Source organism: Numenius arquata, chromosome 7 (assembly GCF_964106895.1).
Source record: "Numenius arquata chromosome 7, bNumArq3.hap1.1, whole genome shotgun sequence".
Classification (NCBI taxonomy): domain Eukaryota; kingdom Metazoa; phylum Chordata; class Aves; order Charadriiformes; family Scolopacidae; genus Numenius; species Numenius arquata.
In genome coordinates, this window is record NC_133582.1 from 37290908 (window position 1) to 37317910 (window position 27003).

The following is a 27003-nucleotide window of genomic DNA, read 5'->3' on the forward strand; positions in this document are numbered from 1 at the left end:
GGGAATGTTAACTCGTAACTGTTTATTCTGAATTTAAAGGTTTGGTGTGAGCAATCTTAGACTATTTACAGGTTTTGCCTTATTGCAATCTCACATAAATTAAATAGCAGACCTTAAGCAGCTTAGAATCCCTTTTACTGACACTTGAAGATGAGGGTACTTGCAAGTCTTGGGAAAGTTGATGTCGAAGTAATTGCTGCTCTTTTGGTCATCAGAAGGGGGCTTCTTACAGAGATATTTGGTTTCACTTTGTAACTTCATGTAGTTGATTGACTTAAATTGTAAATATTATTGCTGTATGAAAATTTAGTCAGTGCTGAAATCCGTAGTACCAGATACTGTTGTTCAATTTATGAAATGGCAATATTTGCTCTGTGCAGTCTTGTTTAAGGAAACATGGGGAAATACCTAAAATAGCTGGCAAAAGCACCCAGAATCAAATGCTGAAAGAACTTGAAACACTGGATAAAAAGAAAAAAATCTACAAAAGGCTTATAACACTTGTTCTTGGCTCTTTTTAATGTTGATGGAATAGATGTGTTATGTTATAGTAGGCTATGCAGAATGCTTTCATTCTTTTTCCTCTTGAGAGAATAAGAACATACAGTCTCATCTTTTTGATATTCCTTTTTCCCTTCTTAAGGATCCAAACAATTCTTTAACACAAACCTCGAGAGTCGCTGTTCCCTGTTCTAAAGAATCTGAAATACAACTGCGAACAGAGAATCCCTGCAGCCCTCAGAAAACTGAAAAGTGTATACAACCAGCAAAATCAACTTTGCCTCAACCAGTTCAGTCCAAAGAAGAGCCAGTCAAAGGAACACATGTGCAACTTGAACCTAAGGGTAAACCCACAACACCAGGTAAACTGTCAGCTTCAATAAATGTTCATTCAAATTAGGCTTATGTGTCCTGTGTTGAAAATAACATATTAGTTAAGAATTTATGGTAATGTATCAGATAATGTTTATTTCCTGCTGCAACTTGAGTAAAGTCCTGAAGCGTTCTATGATAATTGTCAGAAATTCTACAGCTTCAATATTTTGCAAGGGTGTTTTCTTGGAGATGATTTTAGTAATTCTTTAGAGCAAAATCCATCTGACCTTTCTCTCTATGTAAAAACGTATCCTGTTAATATCAGTTAATTGAGAGTATTCAAAGCTGCTTTCAAATGGTCAGATACTAAGTGTATCCAATTGATAGAAGGTAAAGAGTCTGCATACGTTAGAAGAAATCAAAGTTAAGTGCTATGTAGATGCTGTAACTTTGCATAGTGTCTTTTTTTTTTTTTAGTGGTAGCATTAATGTTGAAACAAGTAATCATGCCCAATTTTAAATTCAGCTGCTTGTTGGGTCAGAAACTTGGACTAATAGCTTGAACTCTTTGAAACGATGGCCAGTAGAGCAAGCGTGTGTCTAGATATGCTGACAGTAAAAGATAAGCTCAATAAAGTAGGCTGGATGCCAAACAACATATCCACCTTATGTACTAGAACGTTCATTTACAGGAAGGATGCAGGTGAGGCTGGTTGTAGAGAAAATGCTGAAAAAGCAAACCAGTTTAAATAACTGCTGGATCACATGTGGACTCTAGTTAGAGAAGGAAATCTATTTGCTCTGATCTGCTGCTTGATGAACTTCAGTGTTTTGTTACTGTGGTGATTTGCATTTCAGGTTCAGTTTGTATAAAATATAATGGAGTAAGAGCTGTAAAGGAGACAGCTTAATTGCTTCATTGAGAACCTTCAGTAGGATGCAAAATTGCAGTGATTTCCTTCTGTGTTTCTGAGAGTTTCTTTCAAGGTAAAACAATTGTTCTTATAGGGGGATCGGGAATTAAGCCCTTCCTGGAACGCTTTGGGGAGCGCTGTCAAGAGCGTAGTGCACGGAGTCCTGCTACAAATACTCCAGAGTGCAGAACACCCATTGTCACCCCACATACAAGGACAATCCAGGAAAGGCTTCTCAAACAGAATGAAAATTCCTCTACTGCCAGTTTAGCGCTTCAGCTTAAGCAGGTATGACTTGCTACGTTAATAGCTTGCTTATAAGCTTGGGGAAGATTCTTACCGTTCCGCACCTACTTGAGGAATTTGAAATGGTTTTGACATTAAAGCTGCCAGCTTTTCCTCTTGTTCCCTTTTATTTCCTTAGGAACGTGAACGAGAACTTGCATGCCTACGTGGCCGGTTTGATAGGGGAAATCTGTGGAGTGCGGAGAAAAGTGAAAGTTCAAAGAGAAAGCTTCCAGAAGCTAAAATGGTAATGTGTTATCTCCACGTATCAAAAGATGATAGCCTCTGAATTGCTTTAACATGTTCTGAACATAGGGATAGATGTGCAAATGTAAATAAAAAATAAAACCCTATGCTTTGTGAATACTCGGGCTGCACAAGTCCGCTTGTCAGGATTTTTTCCTCCTGCAGAGTCAATTAAGGAGACAAGTGATGATACTGCTTTAAGCCAATTATTTATTTATTTGATGATGTTAAGTGTGGTTTTTTTATATTCTATAACTTTAAAAACAAAGCTCCTCACAAATTTAGTATTTAGCTCCTCAATCAATTTAGTATTTAGTACTTCAGCTGAATTTCTTACACAAATAAGTTGGATCCTTCTTGATACTGGGTAGGCAACCTCTTTTTACTAGCAGATATTAAAATGTGTGTGTTTCTGGAAGTTTGGTTTTTTTTTTGGTCACTTTGAACATTACCTCCTGAATGTACTATGTTTTTATTTTTGCCAGGAAAGCCAATCTCAGGCTAGTCCAAAACCACCTCCTAGTTCAGATGCCACTGCTTTTGGATCAGCAGGTGACAAGCCGGCAAAGTCTCCCAGCACGGAGTCTTCAGGTAAGAACTGTTACTGTTTGCCTGTGGCTAGTACTGAACTGAAGCACTGCCCTTGACATTCACGAGCAGATAAAGAGGCTAGTAGTACCGATGTATAGAACAGGACCTCTTATTTGGTTACCGACTTGTCTAAATCCTCCTGTATGATGATAATACTCTGCACTCCTATACTACTTGAAAGGCAAGACTGCCTTTTCCTTTCTCAGTTGGTTTACCTATGTTTCATACTTTCATGCATGTTAAGTGTAGGGAGAGTGAATGGGAATCATCAGTTATAGATTTAATCTGTGTTGTACCTGACTATCCAAATTTCCCCATTAATCTAATGGGAGAGAACTCTTCCTTTGTCTGTATCCCCTTATGATATTAATTCTTGTAGTAGGGGGATGTCAAAAGAATTCAGAGATGCTTATGACATCTTTTATGGTGCTTACTGAGTGGAAGAGCCTCCAGCTCTCTGAAAAAAAGAGTGAACTTGGTTAACACTTCTTATAGAGATTACAGGCAAACAGGCTGTCAAATGTGCTTCTAGAAAAACTAGGATGATATCCTGCTGTTGGGTTGGGTGTGTGGTGACGTTCTTGTTTGTTTTTTAAATTTTCCCTTTTTGCTCTTGAGTGAGTGCACTCTATGATTTCAGTGCTGTTTCTTGCGCTATCAGTTTTCTGATTATAAGATAGCTTTTTGTCAAAAAGAGCATTAGAGTACATACCCTCCACAACCCGTACAGCTAGATTGCTAACTGGAATACTTCATCTAGCTATATTATCAAGCTTCCAAAATTCAATAATTTGAAAAAAAAAAAAAATTCAAAGGCGAGATATAATCTTCAATGACCTTTTCTATAAATTACTTAGATGCTCCTAAATGTGAAGAGCCTGATAAACGCAGCCCTCTGGAGATGAGTGAGCCAAAGAGCCCTGGAAAAGCAGGATCTGTCTCAAAACTTGAACAACTTGCTGAGAAACCGAAAGGTTTGTATGGAGTAGATGTATATTAACGCACTTGGCTGTCTGTTGCCACTTGCCCAGCAGAGTGTTAATGTCCTTCAAGTCTGAACAATGAATTCACCACACATCTGCTGACACTTGTGTGTTTTGTAATGAGGCTTGTATAAAACAAATTGGGAAGCTTCTTTTATCATAACCCTTCTCTCTTGACGTTCAAGTCTTCAAGGAATATTAAAATGCTGATATTAAAACTTTATTGGGAAAGGACAGAAATGACTGCTCCACTATGGGACTTGCATTTGTTTCAGACCTTTCTGAACTAAAAAGTTGAAATTTCTCTAACAAGTGCATATTTTTATTTTCTATCTATCAATTATGCAGTGTATGTGAAAATAATCTATTAAAATAAGGATGGAAGTATACTTTAGGGTTCTATATGCCTAATAGTAATAAGTGCTCTTTAATCAAGCTTTGTTGAAAAGCAAAAATAGTTGACTTGTCTGTTAGCTTTCTGTTCATTTAATGAGAATGAAGAGTTTAGTCTTGATGATACTAATATTTTTAAAATGTCACCCTTCAGATGATATATGTGAAATTGAAATGAGTGTGGATGATGAGATGAATAGCTCGAAAGTGATAAACGAAATTTTTGAAGTTCTTGAAGAGGATGGTCCAGACATAGAAAAGCTGAAGAAAGAAATGAGCATGGGCCTGGAAGGTGAAAGTGATGAGGATGAGCAGGAAGAGTCACTGAATATTTCATCGATGTCTCTGTTAACGCCTCTAGTGGAATCTGTTGGTCCAGAGGTGAGAGTTCTTAGGACGTGGAGACAAGATGCTTTATCACACAGAGATAGACAACTTGCTTGTGAACAGTGATATTTCGTTGCATTGTGATACCTGGGTGAACCGCAAAGTTACAAATGACATTTTGCTAATGAAAGCATAAAAAGGTAGTTATTTTCCTCTGAAAATAGCATAGCATATTGGACGCTCTACTAACAAACGGTTTAACTTTTGCTAAATCAAGCTTGAGTATATACAACTTTTACTTGTGCTGTACTTCTCAATGGTACACATGCATTCAATAAAGTGGTTACTGATGAAAATCTGAAGAGAAGTAATTATGTAACTGTACAGTTTGGTGGTGGAGTCTCCCTCTCTGGAGACATTCCAAACCCACCTGGACACGTTCCTGTGCAACCTGCTCTGGGTGGACCTGCTCTGGCAGGGGGTTGGACTAGATGCTCTCCAGAGGTCCAACCCCATATCATTCTGTGATTCTCTGAAACTAGGGGTGAAACTTCCTCAAGCTCAATGATCTGTTGCTGTTTTTTAAACTAAACAAATAATTAGCTTGCTCCATGTCCCAGGAAATATTTGTAAAATGTCTGTTAAGTAGTATTAAGCAGCCTCCACGTTTACTGTTTATACGCAAAACAAGTAAAGGTGAGAGAAAACACGTAACAATTAATGCAGATTGATATCTGTAGTGTATCCTTTTCTCCCCAGGCCTTTGTTTCTCCTTGTAAGTCACCTGGTGAAGGTAGCAGTATCAGTGATGCAAGTCTGAAGTCTGAAAAGTTCCAAAGGACTAAAGTCCCCAGGGCAGAATCTGGAGACAGTATTGGCTCTATGTCAGAAGATCGCAACCTTCCATATAGGTAATACACATAAAATACTACACCTGATTCTGTAAATGTGCAAATTAAGACACTGACTTTTTAAACTCTTCTAATGAAGCATGCTGCTTAAACTACAAAGCATTTTTCCAAGATCTCGGCCTTTATCAAAGATTGTCTCTGTGTAGCCTTTATATTGCATAAACTTAAAATGAGGTGATAGAATGCTTGTTTTTTTTTAAAAGCCATTTAGGCAAGATGGAAAACATCAATACCTGATACATATGTATGTATTAAAAAGAAAAAAGCTTGGCATATATGTGAAACATTTAATGGGGTTCCTTCTCTTTAAAAGCGTTGATGCATATAGATCTCAAAGATTTAAAGAAACTGATCGTCCTTCAATAAAGCAAATCATTGTTCGCAAAGAAGATGTTGCTTCCAAACTAGAAATGAAAAAGAATGGCCCGTCTGATCAAGTCAATATCAAAAAGAAAATGCAGGTATCTATTTTACGCCTTAAAAATCCTTTTTCTAATTTACTAGCTCCTTGCTTAATTTCTGCTGTGAATGTCCAGGACATTAATGTACTGCTTAGAGCTGCAAAACTAGCTTGTTCAGCATAAATATCTAATGGTAGGGAATGATAGTGCACAATTTGGACAGCTAATGCATCTCTTAACGTGATCCCTCTACAGATTAAGTCTGGAGAGAGCTAGCCATCGTTTTGAGCAGGGGAAATCTGTGTCTTATTGCTGCCTTTGAATTAGGCAAGATTTGTAAACGCATACTTTCCTTGGGCAATATTCTGATGTTTACTGGTGCCTTGTTCACCTATATTGCTGAATTTCTGGTTAACTGCTGCTTCCTCTGGTGAAGGGAAGACTAGACTGGATATGGAACATGCAAACACTGAAGTAATTCACTCCCCACCATATTTAAATTACTGGGGGGGGGGAGTGGTGTCGCAATATTCTTTTGCAGATGTAACTGTAAACTGCAAGGCTTCTGGAGTTCACTATTTAAATGGTCTGATTTTTCAGAAGCACAGGCCTAAAAATGCTAATCTCAAGACACTTCCTTGTTTGAATGTAATGCTGAATTTCTCCCTTCTTGCTAATTATTTTTATTACTGATTTACTCTAGGAGCTGAATAATGAGATCAACATGCAGCAGACAGTGATTCATCAAGCCAGTCAAGCTCTGAACTGCTGTTTTGATGAGGAACATGGAAAAGGATCACAAGAAGAAGCAGAGGCAGAGAGACTACTTCTCCTTGCAAGTAGGTTCTTAGACACAAGTTGAATTCTTTGTCATGAACACTTTGGGAAGAATGAATGAATTCTGGCAGTGTTTTTATTGTGCTACCTTGTAGCTGCTTATTTGTAGTTCTTCACCTGGAAAACAGGAGAGGATAATATCTGTTCTGTCTCAGCTTCTTTTGTAGGCAGGAGGGTGTTTTTGGTATCTATCTTGTCCCTGATACTCCTACTGTTCTGGAAGATGATTAACGCTTCTGTTGCATTTTCCAGACTTAACGGCAAAAAAAAAACTTGTTCAGTTCTACATTTTCCCTGTTACAACTATAATTGATTAATTTTTCTATGCAGCTGAGAAAAGAACCGCTCTATTGGAAGAACTGAATAAACTGAAGAGTGAGGGACCTCACAGTAAAAGAAACAAAGCTGCTTCTACATCCACTGAATTTGCTCCATCCAGGGGGTCTGTCTCCATCTCAGAAATGCGTCTACCTCTAAAAGCAGACTTTGTATGTGGTACAGTTCAAAAGCCAGGTAAAACTAGCAACTGAAAACTTTACCCCTTCCCTCTCCCTTTTTCCATTCTGCCTGTATTTCTAGTTCGTTCTCCTTGGGTTTTTGTCTTCTGTGTTGGTGTTTCTCAGAACTCTGGGGCCAATGAAAATTTACCCATCACACTTAATTCATCTGCTTTTTTGGCCAAGCTTTCAACATTTTCCATGGTTGTTTCAGTTGCATCCTTTTGTGGCTTGTGAGGTTCAAGAAACTTATCAAGACTTCCCCATCCAGTCTTAAAGATCTTTGTGATCCTCTGTTACCTGTTGGGGAGGAAGTAGAGTTTTGTATCTCAGGTTGCCTTCTCTCTTGCTGCCTTGGAATTTTTCTGATGGATGCAAGTCTAGTTCTAAATATCATTATATAAGTTGTAACCTCTGTGGTGTTGTGAAATGCTCATCAAACTTTTGTTTTTTAAGTCCTGTTAAAATCCCAAAAATACTTAATTTACAAAGACTAGTTTTTCATTAGCCTGTCATATTTAAGTGCTTAAAGCATTAAAATGTGGGCTTTTTTCTCTTGTTCCGGAAGAATATCTAGCAATGTCTCTCTCCTAGCTTTAGAAACTTACCCTGGAACATAGTAAGCTTCTGCCATGTGGTTGTTCAAAGAATCTGCAAGCCCACAATAACCAGTGCTATTTTATATAATGCCACAGAATACGATTGTATCTGGACTGGTTCCTGCATCTTGCCTCACTAAAACTCGAGGACAGAAATCATTGGACAGAGTCTTGCTTAATATTAGATGCAGAACTTCTACTAATGAATTCATATGTTGCCTTTCTCATTCTCTTGTTTAACTATCCTATGAAATAGAAAGTGTGGGTGGTTTGGGTTTTTTTAGTATCTTCTAATAAAACCACAGCCAAGAGTATAAGCGTAAATATCTGGCCTAATTTAGCACCCCACCCCACTCTGGAGATGTTACAGTTCTTGCTGCAAGAGACAATTCTTCCATGTTGTAGGAAAGCCTCCCTAATGTTTACAAAAATATAATTTTAGTTTCTATCAGTAATTCTCAAAACCAAATTATCTAAACAAACAACTACAAACTACTTGTTCTGGAAGGGCAACATTTGCTATATATTGTGCTCCAGAAGCTCTATAGCTCCATTAATCACTTTCATCTCTGAAGAGATCATCGAATACAAAGAGTACAACTCAATGCTTACTGGAGTCTTCAACAGTTTGGCTGGAAGCTGGGACATCCTATATAATAGGGCACTCAAACTGGGTTGGTTTTGTTTTGTTTTTGACATGATGTTATATTATGCAGTGCTCACAGAATCATAGAATTGTCCAGGTTGGAAGGGACCTTTCAGATCATCTAGTCCAACCATCAACCTAACTCTGATTGAAAAAACAAAAACAACACCACATCAGTAAACCATGTCTCTAAGGATGTCTTTTAAATGTCAACCCGTCTTTTAAATACCTCCAGGGATGGGGCCTCAACCACTGCCCTGGGCAGCCCAGTCCAAGGTGCAATAACCCTTTCTGTGGAAACATTTCTCCTAATATCCAATCTGAACCTCCCCTGGCACAATTCGAGGCCATTTCCTCTTGTCCCATGGCCTGGGACTTGGGAGAAGAGACTGACCCCCCCCTGGCTACACCCTCCTTTCAGGGAGTTGGAGAGAGTGAGAAGGTCTCCCCTCAGCCTCCTTTTCTCCAGGCTGAACACCCCCAGCTCCCTCAGCCTCTCCTCACAAGACTTGTTCTCCAGACCCCTCACCAGCTCCGTTGCCCTTCTCTGGACCCGCTCCAGCCCCTCAATGGCTTTTTTGTGGGAAGGGGCCCCAAACTGGACACAGCCCTCGAGGTGGGGCCTCACCAGTGCCCAGCACAGGGGGACCATCACCTCCCGACTCCTACTCACCACGCTGTTCCTGACACAGGCCAGGATGCCATTGGCCTTCTTGGCCACCTGGGCACACTGCTGGCTCCTGTTCAGCCCACAGTCCACCAACACCCCCAGGTCCTTTTCTGCCAGCCAGCTCCAGCCACTCTGCCCCAAGCCTGGAGCACTGCAGGGGGTTGCTGTGACCCAAGGGCAGGACCCAGCACTTGGGCTTATTGAGCCTCTTGCTTTACTCTTCAGCAGTTTGCTGCAGAAACTCCATATTATTTCTTATTGAGGTATGTGCTTGTGGTCATCTGGTTGTTTTTTTTTTTTTTTTCCCCTTCTGCAAAATGTTAGGGAAATGAGTTGCCTGGATAACCAGGTCTTCCATAGGACTGAAAAAAGCATGAGAACAGGCAGGAGCAAAAGCTGATGTATGGTTAAGCTGGCAGGCCTAGGGAATAACAACAGAGGGTAAGGAACTAAGATTAACTGCTCTATCCGACTGAAGGTTCTTCCTCTCTACTCTCACGCACTGGGCAATGTCTGTCTGGCCCAAAGTGCCCCAGGCAGTAACGCAGTTGTGGATCCCGTGGAGACAGTTTTACGGTGGCCACAGTAGAAAAAAGCTTGTTTTAAGAATTTAGTTCATAAGCAAGTCTTGACTGTGACCAAGTGTTTAAGTGGGGTGAAACAAATGTGTTTAATGGCTATGTAGTACTTAAGGGTTTTAGATACTTGGACACCATCTGGCTAACAAAACCGTCTGATAATGTGTTTACAGAAGCAGCAAATTACTACTATGTAATAATACTGAGATCTGGAGCAGAAAACATGGTTGCAACTCCACTAGCAAGTACTGCAAGCTCCCTGAATGGAGATGCTCTTACTTTCAGTACGACGTTTACTATGTAAGTATAAAGAAACTGTTTTGGAACCAGTTTCATCTCTGATGGTGGAGTATGCCTAAAAATGTTTAAAATCTTCATAGAAGGATGTCATATCCTGCAAACAAATATGGTGAGATCTTGTGGTATGAGTATTTCTTGCTTCAACAAGTAGCTGGAATGGACCTCTCTCAAAAGAGCAATCTAGACTTATTTGATCATTCATCAGCTAATTTATCTCTTGCTTTTTCTACTTTTCTTCATTTTTGGAATACCTGCAATGACAGATGGATTGGAGTTGATGTGGTTTTTTTTTTATCTTTTTGCAGCAACTAACACTTTATATAGCTATTTGGTTTTAGTATCTGGAAAAAATAGTACTCTCAAAACTTAAACTTCAGCTCTTGTATGTTAGCTAAAAAAGTGTTGTGAGTTCAAATGGCTGTTTGTTAGCAAAAGTCTTCTAAAAATAAATAAGCAAACTCCCTTTTCAAAGTGCAGCCCAACTGGAATTTTTTCTTAGAGATTGGGTTTTTTGAGTAAATAGCTTTTGTTTCTAGAAGTGTATGCCAGCAGTGGACTGAAGGATGCAATCTGAGAAATGGTAGATGCACTTTTTTTGCCTCTTGTCCTCCTTCCACTTTTGTTCTTTGAGTTCTGGAAAGCATCTTGACATAGTTATACCCTCAAGTCTTAAAACCAGCAATGCTGCTTGCACTGAAGAGTACTATCGTAGATGTGAAAGTATCTCAAACACCTCTATTGGCCTGCAGGGACAAACTATGACTTACTAATAAGATAGTAGCTGTTAGTCACCACTATGGTTTAGCTTCTCTTGCATAGAACCTAGCTGCATAGAACCCTGGATGGTTTTAAGGAGTGGAAGGAGGGAAGAACTAAAGAGTAACTTTGAAAAAACAAACCCCAACAACAAACCAAAACAAAAAAAAAACACCCCACAAACTTTTTGTTTCAGTCTGTTTAATTTATTTTTTCCCCCTCCTCCCTTTTAGGCACGATGTGTCAAATGACTTTGAAATAAATCTAGAAGTTTACAGTTTGGTATGTATAAGCTTCTGCCAAGAGGATGGGTAAGGGAAAATGATGTGTTGTACTTTCTTAATGCCTTCTTGCCTTACAGGTCCAGAGAAAAGAAGTTACAAGCACTGATAAAAGGAAAAAGGCAAATAAATCCAAGGTAAATGAAACACTAAAATCAATAGTTGTATGTCAACAGAAGGTACACTAGGAGGACTGCAGTGTTCAGGGAGAACTGACTAATAGTCTTAGACAATCTGTTGCTAGCTTTTAGTTGTCTTGTTCTTTCTTGGAACATCTGCAATGACAGATGGGTTAGAGAGACCTGCAGCTATTAGTGGATTGGACCTGCAGCACTCGGTTGAGTCCGAAATATGTCGGAGGGGAAGGAGAAGTAGTCCTACTAGTGCTGCAAAATGCTATGCTCTGCAAACTTTTATTTATTAGGTGTGGTGCCTCTGATAGTGATTCAGTACCCATGTTCTCCGCTTTACCTTCCCTGCAGTTTGATTTGACTCAGAGGTTCTGTCGATCAACTGCAACGCTTCTTTCTTCCCAGAGTGAAGTAAAAGCACTAGATGCTTTTGGTTTTTTTTTTTTTTGAAGCAAATGTTGTTTTAATAACTCCTCGGACATAAAAAATTTCACCTTGGACAGGGTGCACATTTCAAGTGTTTGTGCTTTAGTAAGTCTTTGTGACACCGAACAAGGCAGTGGCTTTCTGGAGCTGTGGCTTTTGGTTGTGTGGTCGTTTGTTTGGTCTCTTTTTTGGGGGTTGGGGAGGGGTGTGTGTGTGTGTGTGTTCGTTTTTTGGGGTTTTGTTTTTTTCTTCTTGTCATTCCAATAGCTGGGCATGCCAGTGTATTAATGATTTTAGGTCTAATTCCCTCCTTATCTGTCACTTCATAAAAACCAGAAATGTGAGTGTCTTTCAAAACAGTTGGAATGAGTACTTAAATCCTCTCCCTGCAACCAGAAATAAGAAGTTTCTTTAATCTTTAATTTGGTGCAGTGAAAGCATGCTTCCACCTATCCCCCAATAAAGGCAGTTTGAAGTCCAGGGCTGCTTTTTCTCCTGTGCTGTAGTTTAGAGGAATCTTTACTTAAAACTGAAGGGGTTTGGGGCACTGTATGTAAGTTTGCTGATGAAATCCTGTATCTGCTTTTTAACAACCTTCAAGAATAGATGAATACACAATGCCAGTTCATGTTTAATATACAATCTTACTTCAACTTTGAGATTTTTCACCTGAAAATATAGATAATACACAACAGTAGCACACTGGACATCTCTGTACTTGTATTGTTAACTCTCAATCAGCAAATGTGACTTTGAAGCCCTGTTCCATGAAGGAAAAATGTCTAAGTTTGTTTTTTTAAATGCATGCTGTCCATCCCAAGCTAATGCATACTTAAACTTTTCTGCAGTAAATATTTCTTTGATATGTAGTATTCCTCCCACTGAACTCTTACATTCGGACAAAGACGACTTACTCATTACAACTAGTATCCATTCAAAATTTATTTAGATAAGCCTTCAGTAGCTTCACTGCCTAATTTTCATGCTAACGTGATGGACAAATTTGGTAGCAAATGCATTTATCTTTGTATATTCTTTTGTAGGTTATTACTCCAAAGAGATTGTTAACATCTATTACCTCTGTAAGTATGAATGTAATGTTTTAACAAGGTCTGGTTATGACCACTTTCAAAGGCCATATTCTCACACTGAGGAAGGCCATGCCCGTAGTAAGCATTTTGTGTCCCAAACTTGGAACTCCATAAACCATCCAGCTTTCTGCCAAATTCTTCAGCTCAAGAAACACCTAAAAGCTCTAAATACGTAATGCTGGAAACATGCAGTGACTACATATTTATTTGGGCTTTCTTATCAAGTTGTTTTTAAGTACTTCAGATTTAGTTTCTTTCTAACCTAGTTTTGTCTTCTGTAGTAAGTAGTGGAAAAGCAATTTCTAACAAGCTTTTATTTCTTTCTCTCTCTCTTTCTAGAAAAGCACACTCCTTACTCCAGGTAAGTAAAATCTAAACATCTGATGCCAAGATGAATAATCTACACTTGCTGTCTAAAGCAGTATATCAACAAATACTACTTGTAACAGATGATAATTTGGGAGCATTAAACACAGAACGATATCGGTTTGTCAGTCCAGAAACTGGCCCTGTGTTTACATCCAAGTTACCATTACATTTAATGGAAGATCTCTTCACGTAATCAAAATTAGTATCTGGTATCAGATGCCTATGGTTTACATTCCTTTCCTGAAAAGGCGAACTGAAATGAATTTTCAGACTTTAAACTAGAGTCTGATGTCCAAAGTAATACAGAACAAAATTGAAAATACAAACAGATTCTGAAGTGTTGCTTGTATGTAGTGTTTTTAACATGTTTATATATTTCTGACTCTTGGGCGAGAGGAACAGCATCTCCGAGTGTTCTTCTAACAACATAAAAATGTTATACGCTTGTCTGACTACAGTATGAGATACTTGAGCTGGCTTTAGTACAAACTGCAGCAACAAGGAGCTCATGAACTAACTCTGGAATGTCTACCGTGCTGCTGCCGCTGCTCAGATTCCTGTGCCTGAGCCATAGTGCTTGTTTCTAGTGACAGAAGTGCAAAGAGGAATGTAGGCAAATTCTGGAAGACAACAGCATGTCATTTGAGAAAAGGTGAAGAGATTTGAAAGTCAAGTTCCTACTGCAGGGCATATGTGCTTTGTAGTGTGTCCTAGGGTGCTCTCTATCCCCCTGAGACATCTTAAAATGCTTTGGTGTCGTCTTTATGAATATTTCAATGCTACTTTCTGAAAGCTGTACTGAGGAGAAACGGTAGGCACCAAGATCCTTTCTGAATATGCACTGCTAAGAGTGATTCTCCTGGAGGACTGAGTAGGGCACACGTACAGTAGTACAAATAAAGCCTTTTTAAGATTGCCTGTTATGTTATTATGACTTAACTTTAACTTTTTTTTCTCCACAGCCATGGCCAGTCCAGGTGGCCCTAATGCTGTACGCACTACTAATTTTATCCTTGTTGGGTCCCACAAGCTATCGCTGTCTTCTGTAGGAAATGCCAAATTTGCATTGAGCAAGGTAATGAAAACTATTGGTTACTAATCCAAAGGTAATTGCATACTACCAGAAAACCAAATATGAGTCTGGGTTTACTCTTTTCAGGCAAAATCACCATCCCATGACTGAAACGTAGGTTTATATATGTTATTTATATATATATACACACATATATAATGATCTATCGCTGTTGTTAATCACATTAATTTCATATGACTGAAATACAGTTTTGAGACACAACAGAAAAAGACTTAAGATGTTATGTCAGGTGTTCTTTCTTTTCAGTAGCTCAATCTAAGCTATGGTTATGCAAAGATAATGAAGGCATTTGGTTACTGATTTGCTTTCACTGGCAAAAAATTGATGTATGCAGTTGGCATCTCTGTACCTGGTCTTTATGTTGTTTGTTGCCCTTACTCTTGCAGTTATCGCTAAATAAAACATTAAGTGTGCTTTAATGACAATGAAGTGTTTGAAATTTTCTATATTTAACTGACTTAAAAATTGCCGTTTGAACATAGTTAGGAGCATGAGTTTCCTTTCCCAATTAAATTTGTAGACACAAACTATTTTTTGAAATATTATTGAATTTTATACCACTAGTTTTATCTAAACAGAGCATGTTTATTGGGTCTTACCATTAGAAGTTAAAAAATACGCTCTTACGTTCTAAACTTGTATCTTATACCTGAAACCTATTTTAATAGGTGTTATGCCAGCAGCTATCCTAAGCTAACTTCAATTAATACAGTTTATGGTAGTACTAAATTACAGCTTTATCCATCCAAACTGCAGCATAAGAATAAATTTTTTCTTCTTGGCTAATTAAGTCTTAATCATAGTAGTGTTGCAATTATAGCTTGAGATGAGATAACAAGTATTGGTTGTGTTTGTGCACAAGATTAAAAACAAAATATCACAATAATCCCACTTTTCTTCTTACAACTTCTATTTTTTTTGTGGATAGAAGCAGGCTCCTTTACTTGAAAGAGTCTGTGGAACTGACCAGTGGAATTGCACTGCTGTCGCCCACTGTGTGAGCTTCAGAAGTACCAGCTTGGGTTCTTCATCATAAATGCTCCTCTTAACCAGAACTGTGTGTAGATATCTTAGTTTGTGCATGGCTTGGATATTGGAAGTCTCTTGTTCTTGGAGTTATGGGAATCAGCTTTTACATTATATTCAGCAATTTGAATTGGAACTTTTTTTAGTTGACTCTTTAGGTCAGGACACTGGACTGGACTAGTAAACTGTAGCACGAGGTTCAAATAGAATTCTAGGGAAACCATCATTTGGTTAATTTTTTCCACGTGCAAACTTCAACAGTTATGAATAAGAATTCCCCTTTTTGTCAGATAACTTTTGTTAAATTATCACCTCTGTAAAGCTGTAGTTTTGACTTGGCCTGTGGCTGTACCAAACAGCTGCTTTTTAACCTGCTCCGTGCATTTGTAATATGGAATAAATTGCAGTGGGCTTTTTTTTTTTAGTTTCATTCCTTTTATATGAATCATTAAAATTCAGTGTAGAAAGGGCCAAAATGTACTCATGTATAACTGTGTCCTTTATTCTATAAACCTTGACTTTACACTAACCGCATTGAGCATGTTTCTTTTTTCCCTAGATAAATTTTGAAGGGGAGGAAAAAGATCTGTTGGGCTATATGTTCCAGAACAAGGTTGCTATGATCCTTTAGTTTATAACTTAAAATAGGAAACTGCTTCCTAGTGCATGTTGCTCATGGCTGTCTGACCTTTTTGCACTTTTAGTGTTGTGTTTTGTGTTTTTTTTTTTTAATTCTAGGAAAATGCTTACAAAAATTTACTAACAGAACATAAGATGTTAGGAGCCTTTAAGACTTGCAGAATTCTACCCCCTGTCTCTTACAGTGCTAAGCATGCTGATAGAACTCAAAGTTCTTTGGGCCACCCAGGGTTTTTCCCTAACTAGCACGTGTCTCTTGCCTTCCTAGATCATTAGAGGGGTTTTCTTACTTCAAAACAAATTGATGTGTCTCTTAAAGATTGCTAGTTAGGAAACTTGAGCCAATTTCTTGATGAACTGCACAGAACATAGAATCAGCTACTCTGCTGACAGAGGAGCAGGGGAAAAATGACTGGTGGCCTAAATGTGGGTTTAACTCAGCTTTTTGCCACTGAAAAAGAAAATTGAAATCACTCACGAACTAAATATTTTGTTTCTTATTCTACTGAGACCTTGTTGTGCCAAGAGCTATCAAGACCTTTGTTTTATAAGGGGAAAGCAATCATAAAGAACTAAAACTTTGAAAGTACTAAACATGTAAAAACCTGAGGTTCTTATATGTACACAAATGTGCAATTAAAATATTTTGCTTGTTTTATACATTTCTTGCTTTAGCAATTATGTGAATTGGTATGGTTAAAAGAAGTAATTGGTAATCTCTGAAAATAGTTTTTAGTTAATAGTTACCTCTGATCCTTCAGAAGCAAGTGTTTTAGATTACGTATGTTTTCTCTCAAAATTAAGCATGTGATAATTTTAATACCTGTCATCTCCTATTTGTAATCAAAAAGTTTAAGAAACCAATTTTTTGCAAATTCTTGACATTTATCTTGAATATCTTTACAAATACTTTGCTATGACAGTAAGCCAATTTCTCCTGGTAGGTGTCTGAATGACCACACCAGAATGTAAGCTAGCCTAGTCATGGGCTTTAGTTCTCTTTTCGCCTAGCTGGATATTCAAGCTGCTTGCTTTCCACCCCAATCCCTTTTGAAGGGGATATATCGTTGACTGGAATGTAGTAATTTTTTTTTTGCTAATCACTAAAGCAGGTCTCAATGGTGGCGTTGGATCTGCGTAACGGATACCTTCCATTTGTTATACAGCCTTTTTGCTTTAGTGTCACACAGCTCCTCACCGGTAAACTTCATAATCCACAAAGTAGATTCTTTTGTCCTTTACACAAATTAGAAAGGAATGCAAAAACTACAAACTTGGAGTGGGGAATTGGCTAAACTTCCTTGAGGCCCTCATTCAGATCCCGCTTTTACTGCAGTTTGGTAGGATATAAGCAAATGTTCCCAGGTGTAGCATGTAGGGTTGGAGTTGTCTTTGCTGATAAAAATCCAGGACCGATGCAATTTATTTCTATTATGTACAAACATTTTACTATTTTTTGCTTCTCAAATGGTCATGCAAACTCCTACCTGATGTTCAAAATTTTGCTGTGCTATATTTTAGGGCCAAGCCATGCATGCTGTCTTAGTTAAGCAGACCTAACATGTAAAAATGATTCGATCCCCTGCTTGTGCACACGCGTATCCTGTGGCTGGGAGGAAGCTGCAGCATGCCTACAATTCAAAAGCGAGCCATTTCTAACCACAACATCTACTTTGGTGTTCTGCAGGCTTACAGATGTACATTTTTAGCTACTGGGGGTTACTATTGTTCATCTTAACTACCAACAAAATTTAATTCTGTTTGAGCGACATTGATTCCATGGCTCTGAAAGCCACTTCGTTATTGTGTGCACATGCCTATTCCCTGGCAAATGGTTCTTTCTTTGTATCTGAGCAGCACCATCAACCTTTCTAGTTTTCCTAGTAAGACAAAGCACTGATGTTTCTGACGTTATTTTTTTCCAAGATTCTTACAGTATTGCTTATTCAGATTAGCAACAAAATATGGTAAGTAAAATGCCCTGCAGATCATCATTTGCTTGTTGAATTAGCAATTTGTCCCTTAGCTTCCCTAGGGGACAAAAAAAGAAGGGTTCTGATTTCTTGACAGTACTCAATTCAGTGGGGTGCTGTGTGGAGGGACTGGGGAAGTCCAAAGGCAATCCTTGTTGCGTGCTCCTCCTCTAAACTCTTGAATATTGAATACCTATTTAACTAACCTCTGGTAAGCTAGTTAAGGTGCTATTTATTATTTTTTTTTATGATAGAAGATAAGGCTTGGAACCTCTTTTGTTTGAAATTACTTAACACTTTGAGTGCCAGTTGAGAACTGCTTTCATTACTTTTTTCACCTCCTAGGTTCTTCCATACAAATACCGATCTGAGTAGGCACCACTATGTCAGTATCTGCCGCAAATGTTTATGGCATCCAAGTACCAATCCTGTTTAAGCCCACTTTGATATTTTTCCAAAAAGCTTAATGTCAGACTTAAGCAGAAGTTTGCAGGATGTGGACCGGTGCCTTGTGTTGTTTTTAACCATGCTTGGAGTGCCTGTTTTCTTTAGATAGAAGCATGTTTGTGCATATGTACCCAGCAAACTAATATGCAAATAAGTCTTGAAAAGCTTCTAAATGAACTTGAAACAAAAAGTGATCGTTACTGTCTTGCTTGAGACTGACTGCTTCTTTCTGGCTGAAGATCCTAACAACAGGACAGTGCTAACATCCTGGTGCAGGTGGCTTGATTGAACTGGTGGAGTTGAGATGTGTTAAAATTAAATGACTAATGGTTTTACTTTTCGCAGGTTCCCTTTTTGTCTCCTTTGGAAGGTCATATATATCTAAAGTTAAAATGCCAAGTGGACTCTTCTGTGGAGGAGAGAGGCTTCTTGGTAAGGCATTCACTTAAAATCCTTTCCTTGGAAGTTACAGGTCATATTAAATGTAGTCACTTTTTTTTAACTTCCTGCATGTATTTGCAGTGATTGTGAAGCTTAAAACTGCTTGATTATTTTTTTTCCACCTCTCTACGAACCAGACCTCAAAACAAATTTATCTTCTAAACATGCCTAAATTAAAGTTACCTTTTAGGAGTTTGTATATCTTTTTCTTCTAAACACTGTTCATCTGTTCTTTTGAACTTCAGTTAACCTTCTCTTGCTATTTGTGATGTGGGATGAGATTCCAATTTCTCTGCCAGACTTTTACAGGACATCTTGGATTATTTTTTTTTTGGTCTAGTAAAACCAAATTTGCCCTAGCAAAAGATTTTTTTTTTTTTTTTTTTTTTTTACTCTGTGTTCACAAACTTTTGACTTCCAAGGAAGCACCAGTATTTTTCGAGAAACATCTTGAGTAGTTCACTCTCTAAAACTGGACTTGGAAGAGGCAGCTGACTCTTGGCCCTGATAAATGAAGCTGTTGAGATTATGTCCAGCAGATGGCAGTGAATGTGCTATGGAAATACTTCAGCAAAACGTTAACATTTGCTGTTATTTTAGTGGTTTCAGAAATCAGAATGTCTTTAGACTCTTTTCAAGCAGTTCTGTCTCCTTTCCCTTTACTTAATTGAAATTGAACAGATTTCATTGGATGCAAACATTTCACGTGCTTATGGTATTTGCTATCCCATGTTTTTGTGTACTAGTTTAAGAAATTCCTTCTTTTTACTATGTAATATGTAAAGCCTGAAGAATGGTGTAGATGCACATTAATTTCTTTCAGAGTAAGAGTTTGGAAACTCCCTGCAACATTAAAAACTATGATATGAATTGTGAAGACTGAAAGACAACACATAAAATATAATTAGAAAAAAAGTTCTGTACAAGTGCAAGAGGGATCAGGAATAGAAGGCAGATACTAAACTTTCCATTCCAATACTAAGGAAATGGGGCTTGAAATTGGCATAATACTGCATCCAGGAAAATAGCTGCCAACGCAAACATTTAAAAATCAATTTCTAATTTCTTTTAAACTGATTGGACTCCTGAGTGTGGCCTGCAGTGTTGGCCAAGTGTTTTGCAATCCTGATTTGTAAGTCAAAGATGAACTATAAATGCCTAATCATAATCAATTATGCTATACTAATACATGGTTTGTGAACCGTTCATCCTGTATCAGCTGTAAGTAACCCTCCATTATCTTAAAATAACGGGAATGCTTACCACTGTCAACATGAAAATCTGGTAATTTGAAATAGCAGTGATAGCTGCATTTCGAGGAAAAGGTTGCAAACTTGAGGATGATAGTGTAAACCCATTTTCTATGCTATCTGGGAAACAGAAGTCTCTCCCAGGATGTATTTATTAGTACAGTATATTTTTTTTCTTTCTCTTACTCCTATGAAGGGTTGTACTTGCAGAACCATTCTGGTAGAAAAAAATAGTACAGACAAAGCTCAAGGTGTAATGTTACACCATTTTTTTTTAAACTTGGTTTTGTTTTGGTTTTTTTTTTTTTAAGACTATGTTTGAAGACGTTAGTGGATTCGGAGCATGGCATAGGCGCTGGTGTGTGCTGTCTGGAAACTGTATATCTTACTGGACGTACCCGGATGATGAAAAACGAAAGGTAACGGTGTTTTACAAAGTTCAAATCTAAAGCTCTGTAGTACCTGACACAACTAGCTGGTCGTTTCTAATGATGGTAACGTTTAGACTTAAAAACTGGTAAGTATATTCAAAGCATGAGATTAGAGTTCATAAAGTTTCCTTGGGGAATAGAGGGAGCTTGTCTTCATAAATCTGACCCAAATCAGAGCAAACTTGGAAACTGACCACTTAATCTGGTGGGAAAGGGGAAAAGTGGAGGAAGATCAGTATTTAATTTCCCCTTTAGTCATAAGGCTTTCCATTACGCTTGTTAAATGACTAATTATTTCACTGAAATTGATTAGACTTGAACAGTTTCATCAGCAGACTGTATCTAGTTGCCTTAAGTTTTAGACAAAATACTGACTTTAACACCTACTATGGTAAAGAATTAGAGGGAATATAGAATCCTTCTATATTGCAGAAACATAGCTGTAATTATGGACTGTCTTACTTGCAGTTGTCGTTTTCTTGCAGCTCCACATCGGAGCTGAAATTGGTGCCTTTTAAATGGTTCTCGCAGGAGCTTGAGTTATTGTCTTGCTGATGAGACAAATCAGAGGTTCATCTGCCCCTGGGGTGAACCGTGTCTCCTTAGCCTGTTCTTGCAGTACCTACTGAAATATTTCTGGGTCCTTTAAGACTGCTTTCAAGAAGGGTTTTCTGACTCACTTAAGCAATTTACTATTAAACACTTGCTTGTTTGTTGGCAGAACGCTTTCTTTCCCAAACTCTGTGGCAAATTCTCGTCCTTTTGGGTCTTCTATGCCAATCCAGATGCCTGAGTTTAGTTTCTTCCCCGCTAACAGAGGAAGACCATATGCTGATAGTTGACATTGCCAAAATATATCAATGTACTCTCTTTCCCTGCCAGGAAAGAGGGAAAAATCTCTGCCTACTGTAATAGAAGATAGGTAAAAAAAATGGAGTAAAGGATTCTGTTCTCGAAAATCTTCTAGAGTTGTTTCACTATCATTCTGAGAAAGGGTCAGGTATATTCTTTTAATACACTATCATCTGCAGCAATATTGAACTCTGTCCTTATTAAATGCCTCCCTTTACTCTTGCTGTGTCTGTTCTATCATGCAGAGACAGATGTAGATACAGATGTAGCTCAGAAATACCGATATTGGGCAATGATTTAAAAATCCACTTTAAATCGTGGGTTATTTTATTTTAAATAAATTTCCCATGGCTGTACGTACATCACCAATGTGCAACCTGTTTCTTAATGTTCCTTGAAATGGAGCTATCCCTCTTTTTCCTGTAACTCAGGTTACTTTAACTAGCTATGGAATAGTGTAGTGAACGTGCCCAATATATAGTAAACTCTTCTCAAAGCCAGGAGCTGCTTGTGATATTTCCCTGATGGGGTATTCTGCAGGTATGAAGAATCGGAGCCGAGGTCTGTAACTAACTTTAGGCATCCAGCTGAGCCTCTGTCTGTAGTCAGCAGGAAGAGAAAACTGCCTTGAAATTCGAAATGCTCTTTGGGAGGGTCTAGCTGTTGACTGCAGAGGGAGCTAAAGCAGCTGGATGTGACACTTGGGCGCCTTAGTTGCATGTTTGAAGATAAATCCATAAGCTTTGACAAGAATGATGTAAACATCTCTAAAGTGCTTGTTTTCTTCAGCCGTTGACAGGGTTTACTCTTTCAGCTTGGATTTTATTATGTTCTCTTGAATTTGAGAGTTAAAAAGTTGGAGGTGTTTTTTTTAAAGAATAAAGAAAAGGGGGGGAAGTATCTTTCTAGAGCTTAAACCTTTGGTAAGGGGTGGATTTGTTAGCTGTGTTGTACACAGCTGAACAGGGCATGTTCCATTGTCTATACTATCTTGTTTCAGCTGTGGCTCTTAAATGCAAAAAGTGGAATCCCTCTTTTTGTCTGGAGTAATTGATTTGGGGTGGGAGGGTGTCATTTAATATGGCAAAAATTGTCAAAGCATGCGTTGTTCAGAATTACTCTTGATGGCAGTGTTCTTGACTGATGAACTACTTTCCTTTCAGCATCCTTTGGGCCGGATAAACTTGGCTAACTGCACTAATCATCAGATTGAACCTGCCAACAGGGAGTTCTGTGCCCGTCCCAACACTTTTGAACTGATAACTGTCCGTCCTCAGAGGGAAGATGACAGAGAGACTCTCGTCAGCCAGTGCAGGGACACGCTCTGTGTTACAAAGTGAGTGTATAACATCGTGCAGGCTGGGGGAGGATATGGGCTGTGTGTGGGAGGGGGTGTTCAGCCTCGAGTTTTAATAACATTTAGGAGCTTTACAGCTTTGACGTGCCAATGCAGAGCTCACTTAAACGCTAAGACTGTTTGGTTCACTTTTAGTCCTCTTCTGGTTTGTTGTCCCATTTCAGTCTTCTGAGGACAAAGAACTTCACTTCTTCCCCTGCTATTTGGGCTTCCATGGATGATCAGCATGACGTTTTCCAGAATAAGTAGGGGCTTAATTATTATCTAAGACTTATCTAATCCATTGAGTTCTTTGCCTTTTAGGAACTGGCTGTCTGCTGATACTAAGGAAGAGCGCAACCTTTGGATGCAAAAGCTCAACCAGGTCCTTGTTGACCTTCGCATGTGGCAGCCTGATGCCTGCTACAAACCTATTGGAAAGCTTTAAACTCTGGAAGGGAAATATGAAGAAAACCATGGATGCAAAAACCTGCGTGAACTACACAAAAAAAAAAAACTTAAATGAAAATGCAGGAAGTCCTCTGGGTCACTTATGCTTTAAATTCAAGAGTATTTAACGTTATACAAGACTACGTTATGCAGTATTTTTATTTCATTTTAAGAATTTCAAAAGTTTTTACTTCCTAGCTTTGGAGTATGGTGTAGGAAGCGATTAGCTGTTTCTAAATGTGCTAAATATTTAAGTAACTCCTTTTTTGGAAGTCTTTTAGTGCTGTATGTTCTCTTCTTTAAACAACTAAATTATTGCAAGCCCTTCAGGGCAAGAAGGGGAGGGACAAGGTAGTAAAAAAGCCAAGCTGACTGGATAGCTCGGCTTCCTGAAGGAAACAATAGCTCAGAGATCTCTAACAAGGACGGTGCTGAAGCACGAGGTTTAATATTGGAGGGATTGTTGGGGTGGTTTTTTGTAATGATCAGGCATAGAAGTTATACTAGTATATTTTATTCTACAACATGCAATATAGGTATTTCTTGCTTGCACGGCGTCCTTGTGGTCAGAACAAAAGGCATGCACGAGATATGCATACTTCTCTGGCAATTTCTCATACGAGCCAGTGTGGGTAAGTGCATGGCACGTATCCGATGTGTTTTACAGGTGTGGAATTATGTATGCAGTATATTGCACTTTGATAGAAACGAAAGGTCCTGAATATTATTTTTTTTTGGTCAGGACTGCTATATTAAAAAAAAAAGGAAAAAAAATTAGGTTTAGGACTGTATGCATCAGTATTTCCTGGGACTCGTGGTTTGTACAAGGAAGAATTCTCCATTTGAGAACCAGGAATAGGTTGTTAAAGTGCTTTTTTTTCTTTTAAAGACACTACAAAGCTGCTATGTACCAACTAATACACCGCTGGCCGAAAGAATGGGTCCTCCCCCCCCCCCCCCCCCCCTCAGAGACAGGTCCATAAATGCAGATAAAACCAGTATTTCGGACCCATCATCGAAGTGGCAAAACTATTCAGTTAAAGCTTGCGATTTTCACAGCTTTTCACCGGGCTTAGTGAAATACTATCTCATTACCTCACTACTGCATTTGCAATAGTGGAAGACTTTAAAATTGCTATTGGCTGTTATATATTCACGCTCAAAACACTAAACTCTGTGAGCTTATGCTGTTTTCATCCTGCCACTTTTGTACTCTTCCTTTTAAATCTGGTTTTCTTTTTCTGACGTCTTTTAAGTATTTCCAAACGATGTATTCGGATTTATTTTATTCATTTAAAATAAAGAATAAGACACTTTATTCTTGCTTTCATGATGTCACCTAGGCTTTTGAGATGCTAGTTTGTAGACTGAAGGAAAAAAAAGTTGGACTCCACACAATGTTTAAGAAAGGGTTTGGGGTGTGTATACCAAAATACCATGGGATTTGGGAAAATAATGTGATGCCTCGGGGATAGTTAGCACCAAATTTTGTAGTGGGAGGCCAGATTGTCCGTGAATTGTTCGAGTTCCTGTGAACTGGTTGGAACTTAAATGTATGTAGAGGCTGCTGAAGGCCAGCAGCTCATCCAGTATGGAGAGAGGGGATGGCTCTTTCCTCTTGCGATAGAGACGGCAGCGGATCAGCAATACAAGATGGACAGTGGAAGAGCAAATTTCATCTGTGGGCCCACGGCAGGCCATCCGCTTAAACTTTCAAGTGGATGTTAGTAAAACTCATTAGGTATAAAGCTGAAACAAGTCCATAGAGAGGTGTTCAGAATGGAACTAGATACACCTAAGGGAATGACCGTAGGTATATCTAGTTATGGTCTAGTTGGGGTAATGTCCCTTGTAGAACCTGTCTTTGTTCGTTGCCCAAGATGAATTCGTCCTCCTCAAGGAAAAGTATAAAGTGGAACAGGTGATGCAAGTTAGAAAAGCTGAGCTGGGTGGTGAGTTCTAGGCAAAGCTGCCAGTGATGATGACATTTACAGCTTTACTGACATGCTCTCCCCTCCTGTGTTCACCCTGAGGGTGGTGAGACCCTGGAACAGGTTGCCCAGAGAAGCTGTGGCTGCCCCATCCCTGGAGGGGTTCAAGGCCAGGCTGGATGGGGCTTTGAGCAACCTGGTCTGGTGGGAGGTGTCCCTGCCCATGGCAGGGGGGTTGAAACTCGATGATCTTTAAGGTCCCTCCCAACCCAAACCATTCTATGATTCTCCTGCCCTTTTAAGGGTGAGCTGTGGAAAATTTTTCAAAATTGTTGGCAAACTTAGTTTTTCATGTTTCTCGTCGATCCTTTATTGAAGAGGCCGGACTGCGTGGATTCAGATAGCTTCAGGGTAGCTGTAGTTGTTCTGTGCCTCAAAAATAGTTCCTACTGCCCAATTTCAAGCAAGGCTTGAAGTTTGGTGAAAACAGTTTATGAACAGAACGACATCAAAAAAACCCCTTCCTGTTTCCTAGTTGGAGCCGGCCCATGATGTCATCCACCCCATATTCACGTGCTCTAACCCGCTCCCCAAAAAGACCTTGACCAGACCATTCCTTTCAGAAATCTGTGCTGCTGTAAAGTTTGGATTTCATGGAACTACACTTGGCTTTCCAAGAGAAACTCTTTTTATTTTTTCCTGTTTATTTCTCTCTTTCCCCATCCATTTGCCACCTTCAACCAAGTTAAACACCGGGAGACAGTTAAACTAAGGGAATGGACTCGGATTCATAGCTCGGTACTGCTTTAGAATAAGTAAGCTTTTTCAGAAGCGTTTCTTTAAATAGAGGGCATTTATTTTTGGGGTGGTCCCGGGAAGTGATTGATGGTTGGGGGGGTGGCTCTTCAGCTGTTTTTTTTTTTTTTTTTTTTTGCATTCTTTGGAAAGAACGGGGAGATGCAGTGGTTGTAAAAGCTGACAGCTTAACAGGCTCCGAATTCATCTGGATTTGCCGGTGGTTACTGCGGTAGTTACAAACCCTGTCTCTGCGTGCAGCCGGCTGCTGATTCCCAAGGGCAGAGCTCGCCTCCGAGGTGGGAGGACGTGGGGTCTGGTCGGTCCTCCTTCCGCCCATCGCGTGAAGTCCATCAGAGTGGACTTCGTCGCAGGGGGTCCCTCGGAGACCCCCCCATTCTATGATTTTATGAGCGTGGAGCAATTCTTCCTGGGCACATCCCAGAGCTTTGCTTTGGGACTCGGCTACGGGGGTTGGGGGTCGCCTTTGATTGAGAAGATGCTGTTCTAATTTTATTTTAATTTTTTTTTTTTCCCCTCGTGTTGTTCAGAAATCCAAGATGTTCACTAATAAGAAAGTCTATAAATGGAAAATGCTTTGCTCTGGGCAACGAAGCTTATTTTAGCTGAGGAGATCTCAGTTTTACCAGCTTGTAAAACTCCTAATTGGTGTTATTAAATTCCAACCTCAAATGAAATACAATAATTTGCAATGAGATCGCTTGAAACTGCGGGTTCCAAACACATACTTTTCCCTTCCCCCTTTTAATTGCTACGTTTCCCTATTTTGGTGTAGAGGAAATGATCTGATTTTCCATAATTATTGTCTGTGCTGTGCTTGGTCGATAGTAAAACCACGCGGGTGGGTTTGTTTCTGTCCCTCTGTGTTTTTAATGAAAGACGGGAAACCTGAACAGGGAATAAAAAACCCAGTTAGGTGGTGTTCTACCCGGCCGGGGGGCATGGGATGTTACGCTGCTCGGGGGAGAGAATTTGCAGAGGAAGCAGGTGGGTTTCCTCCTCCTTCTAGTGCTAAATAGTCTTCCTCAGGCACCTCTCCCGGGAGTTGAATCTGTTTCTTGGGAGACCGGGTATTTTGGTACCATCTAAACGCCTTGAATGAATTGGGGCCTTATTAGTAAGCATCGTTCAATTAAGGAACGTATTCCCTTTGCTTTCCTAAAGTAGGGGACTTGAATGTTTACTTAGATGTTAGCAGTTATCCCAAAGGAATTTCTGTATTAATAAAAGATGCGGCATTGAAAGAAAAAAAAAAAAAAAAAAGGAAGAG

The 27003-nt window shown here is 39.1% G+C and overlaps 1 protein-coding gene across 2 annotated transcripts in view; it reads left to right on the forward strand.

The window, feature by feature from the left end:
- The window catches only part of ANLN (anillin, actin binding protein), a 29715-nt gene extending 5975 nt beyond the window's left edge, over window positions 1-23740 (forward strand). The window contains exons 5-25 of one of the 2 annotated variants that reach the window (XM_074150183.1): window positions 644-863; window positions 1825-2018; window positions 2155-2262; window positions 2747-2852; window positions 3710-3826; window positions 4383-4609; window positions 5315-5466; window positions 5780-5927; window positions 6571-6706; window positions 7035-7217; window positions 9868-9994; window positions 10984-11032; window positions 11112-11168; window positions 12632-12670; window positions 13019-13040; window positions 14011-14123; window positions 15727-15780; window positions 18572-18658; window positions 20229-20336; window positions 22364-22536; window positions 22861-23740. In XM_074150183.1, coding sequence (XP_074006284.1) covers window positions 644-863; window positions 1825-2018; window positions 2155-2262; window positions 2747-2852; window positions 3710-3826; window positions 4383-4609; window positions 5315-5466; window positions 5780-5927; window positions 6571-6706; window positions 7035-7217; window positions 9868-9994; window positions 10984-11032; window positions 11112-11168; window positions 12632-12670; window positions 13019-13040; window positions 14011-14123; window positions 15727-15780; window positions 18572-18658; window positions 20229-20336; window positions 22364-22536; window positions 22861-22984 — 2544 coding nt within the window. In that variant the 3' untranslated portion in view covers window positions 22985-23740. The remainder of the gene's footprint in view (window positions 1-643; window positions 864-1824; window positions 2019-2154; window positions 2263-2746; window positions 2853-3709; window positions 3827-4382; window positions 4610-5314; window positions 5467-5779; window positions 5928-6570; window positions 6707-7034; window positions 7218-9867; window positions 9995-10983; window positions 11033-11111; window positions 11169-12631; window positions 12671-13018; window positions 13041-14010; window positions 14124-15726; window positions 15781-18571; window positions 18659-20228; window positions 20337-22363; window positions 22537-22860) is intronic. The other variant, XM_074150185.1, reaches the window with a different exon arrangement.
- Window positions 23741-27003: the final 3263 nt, after the last annotated feature.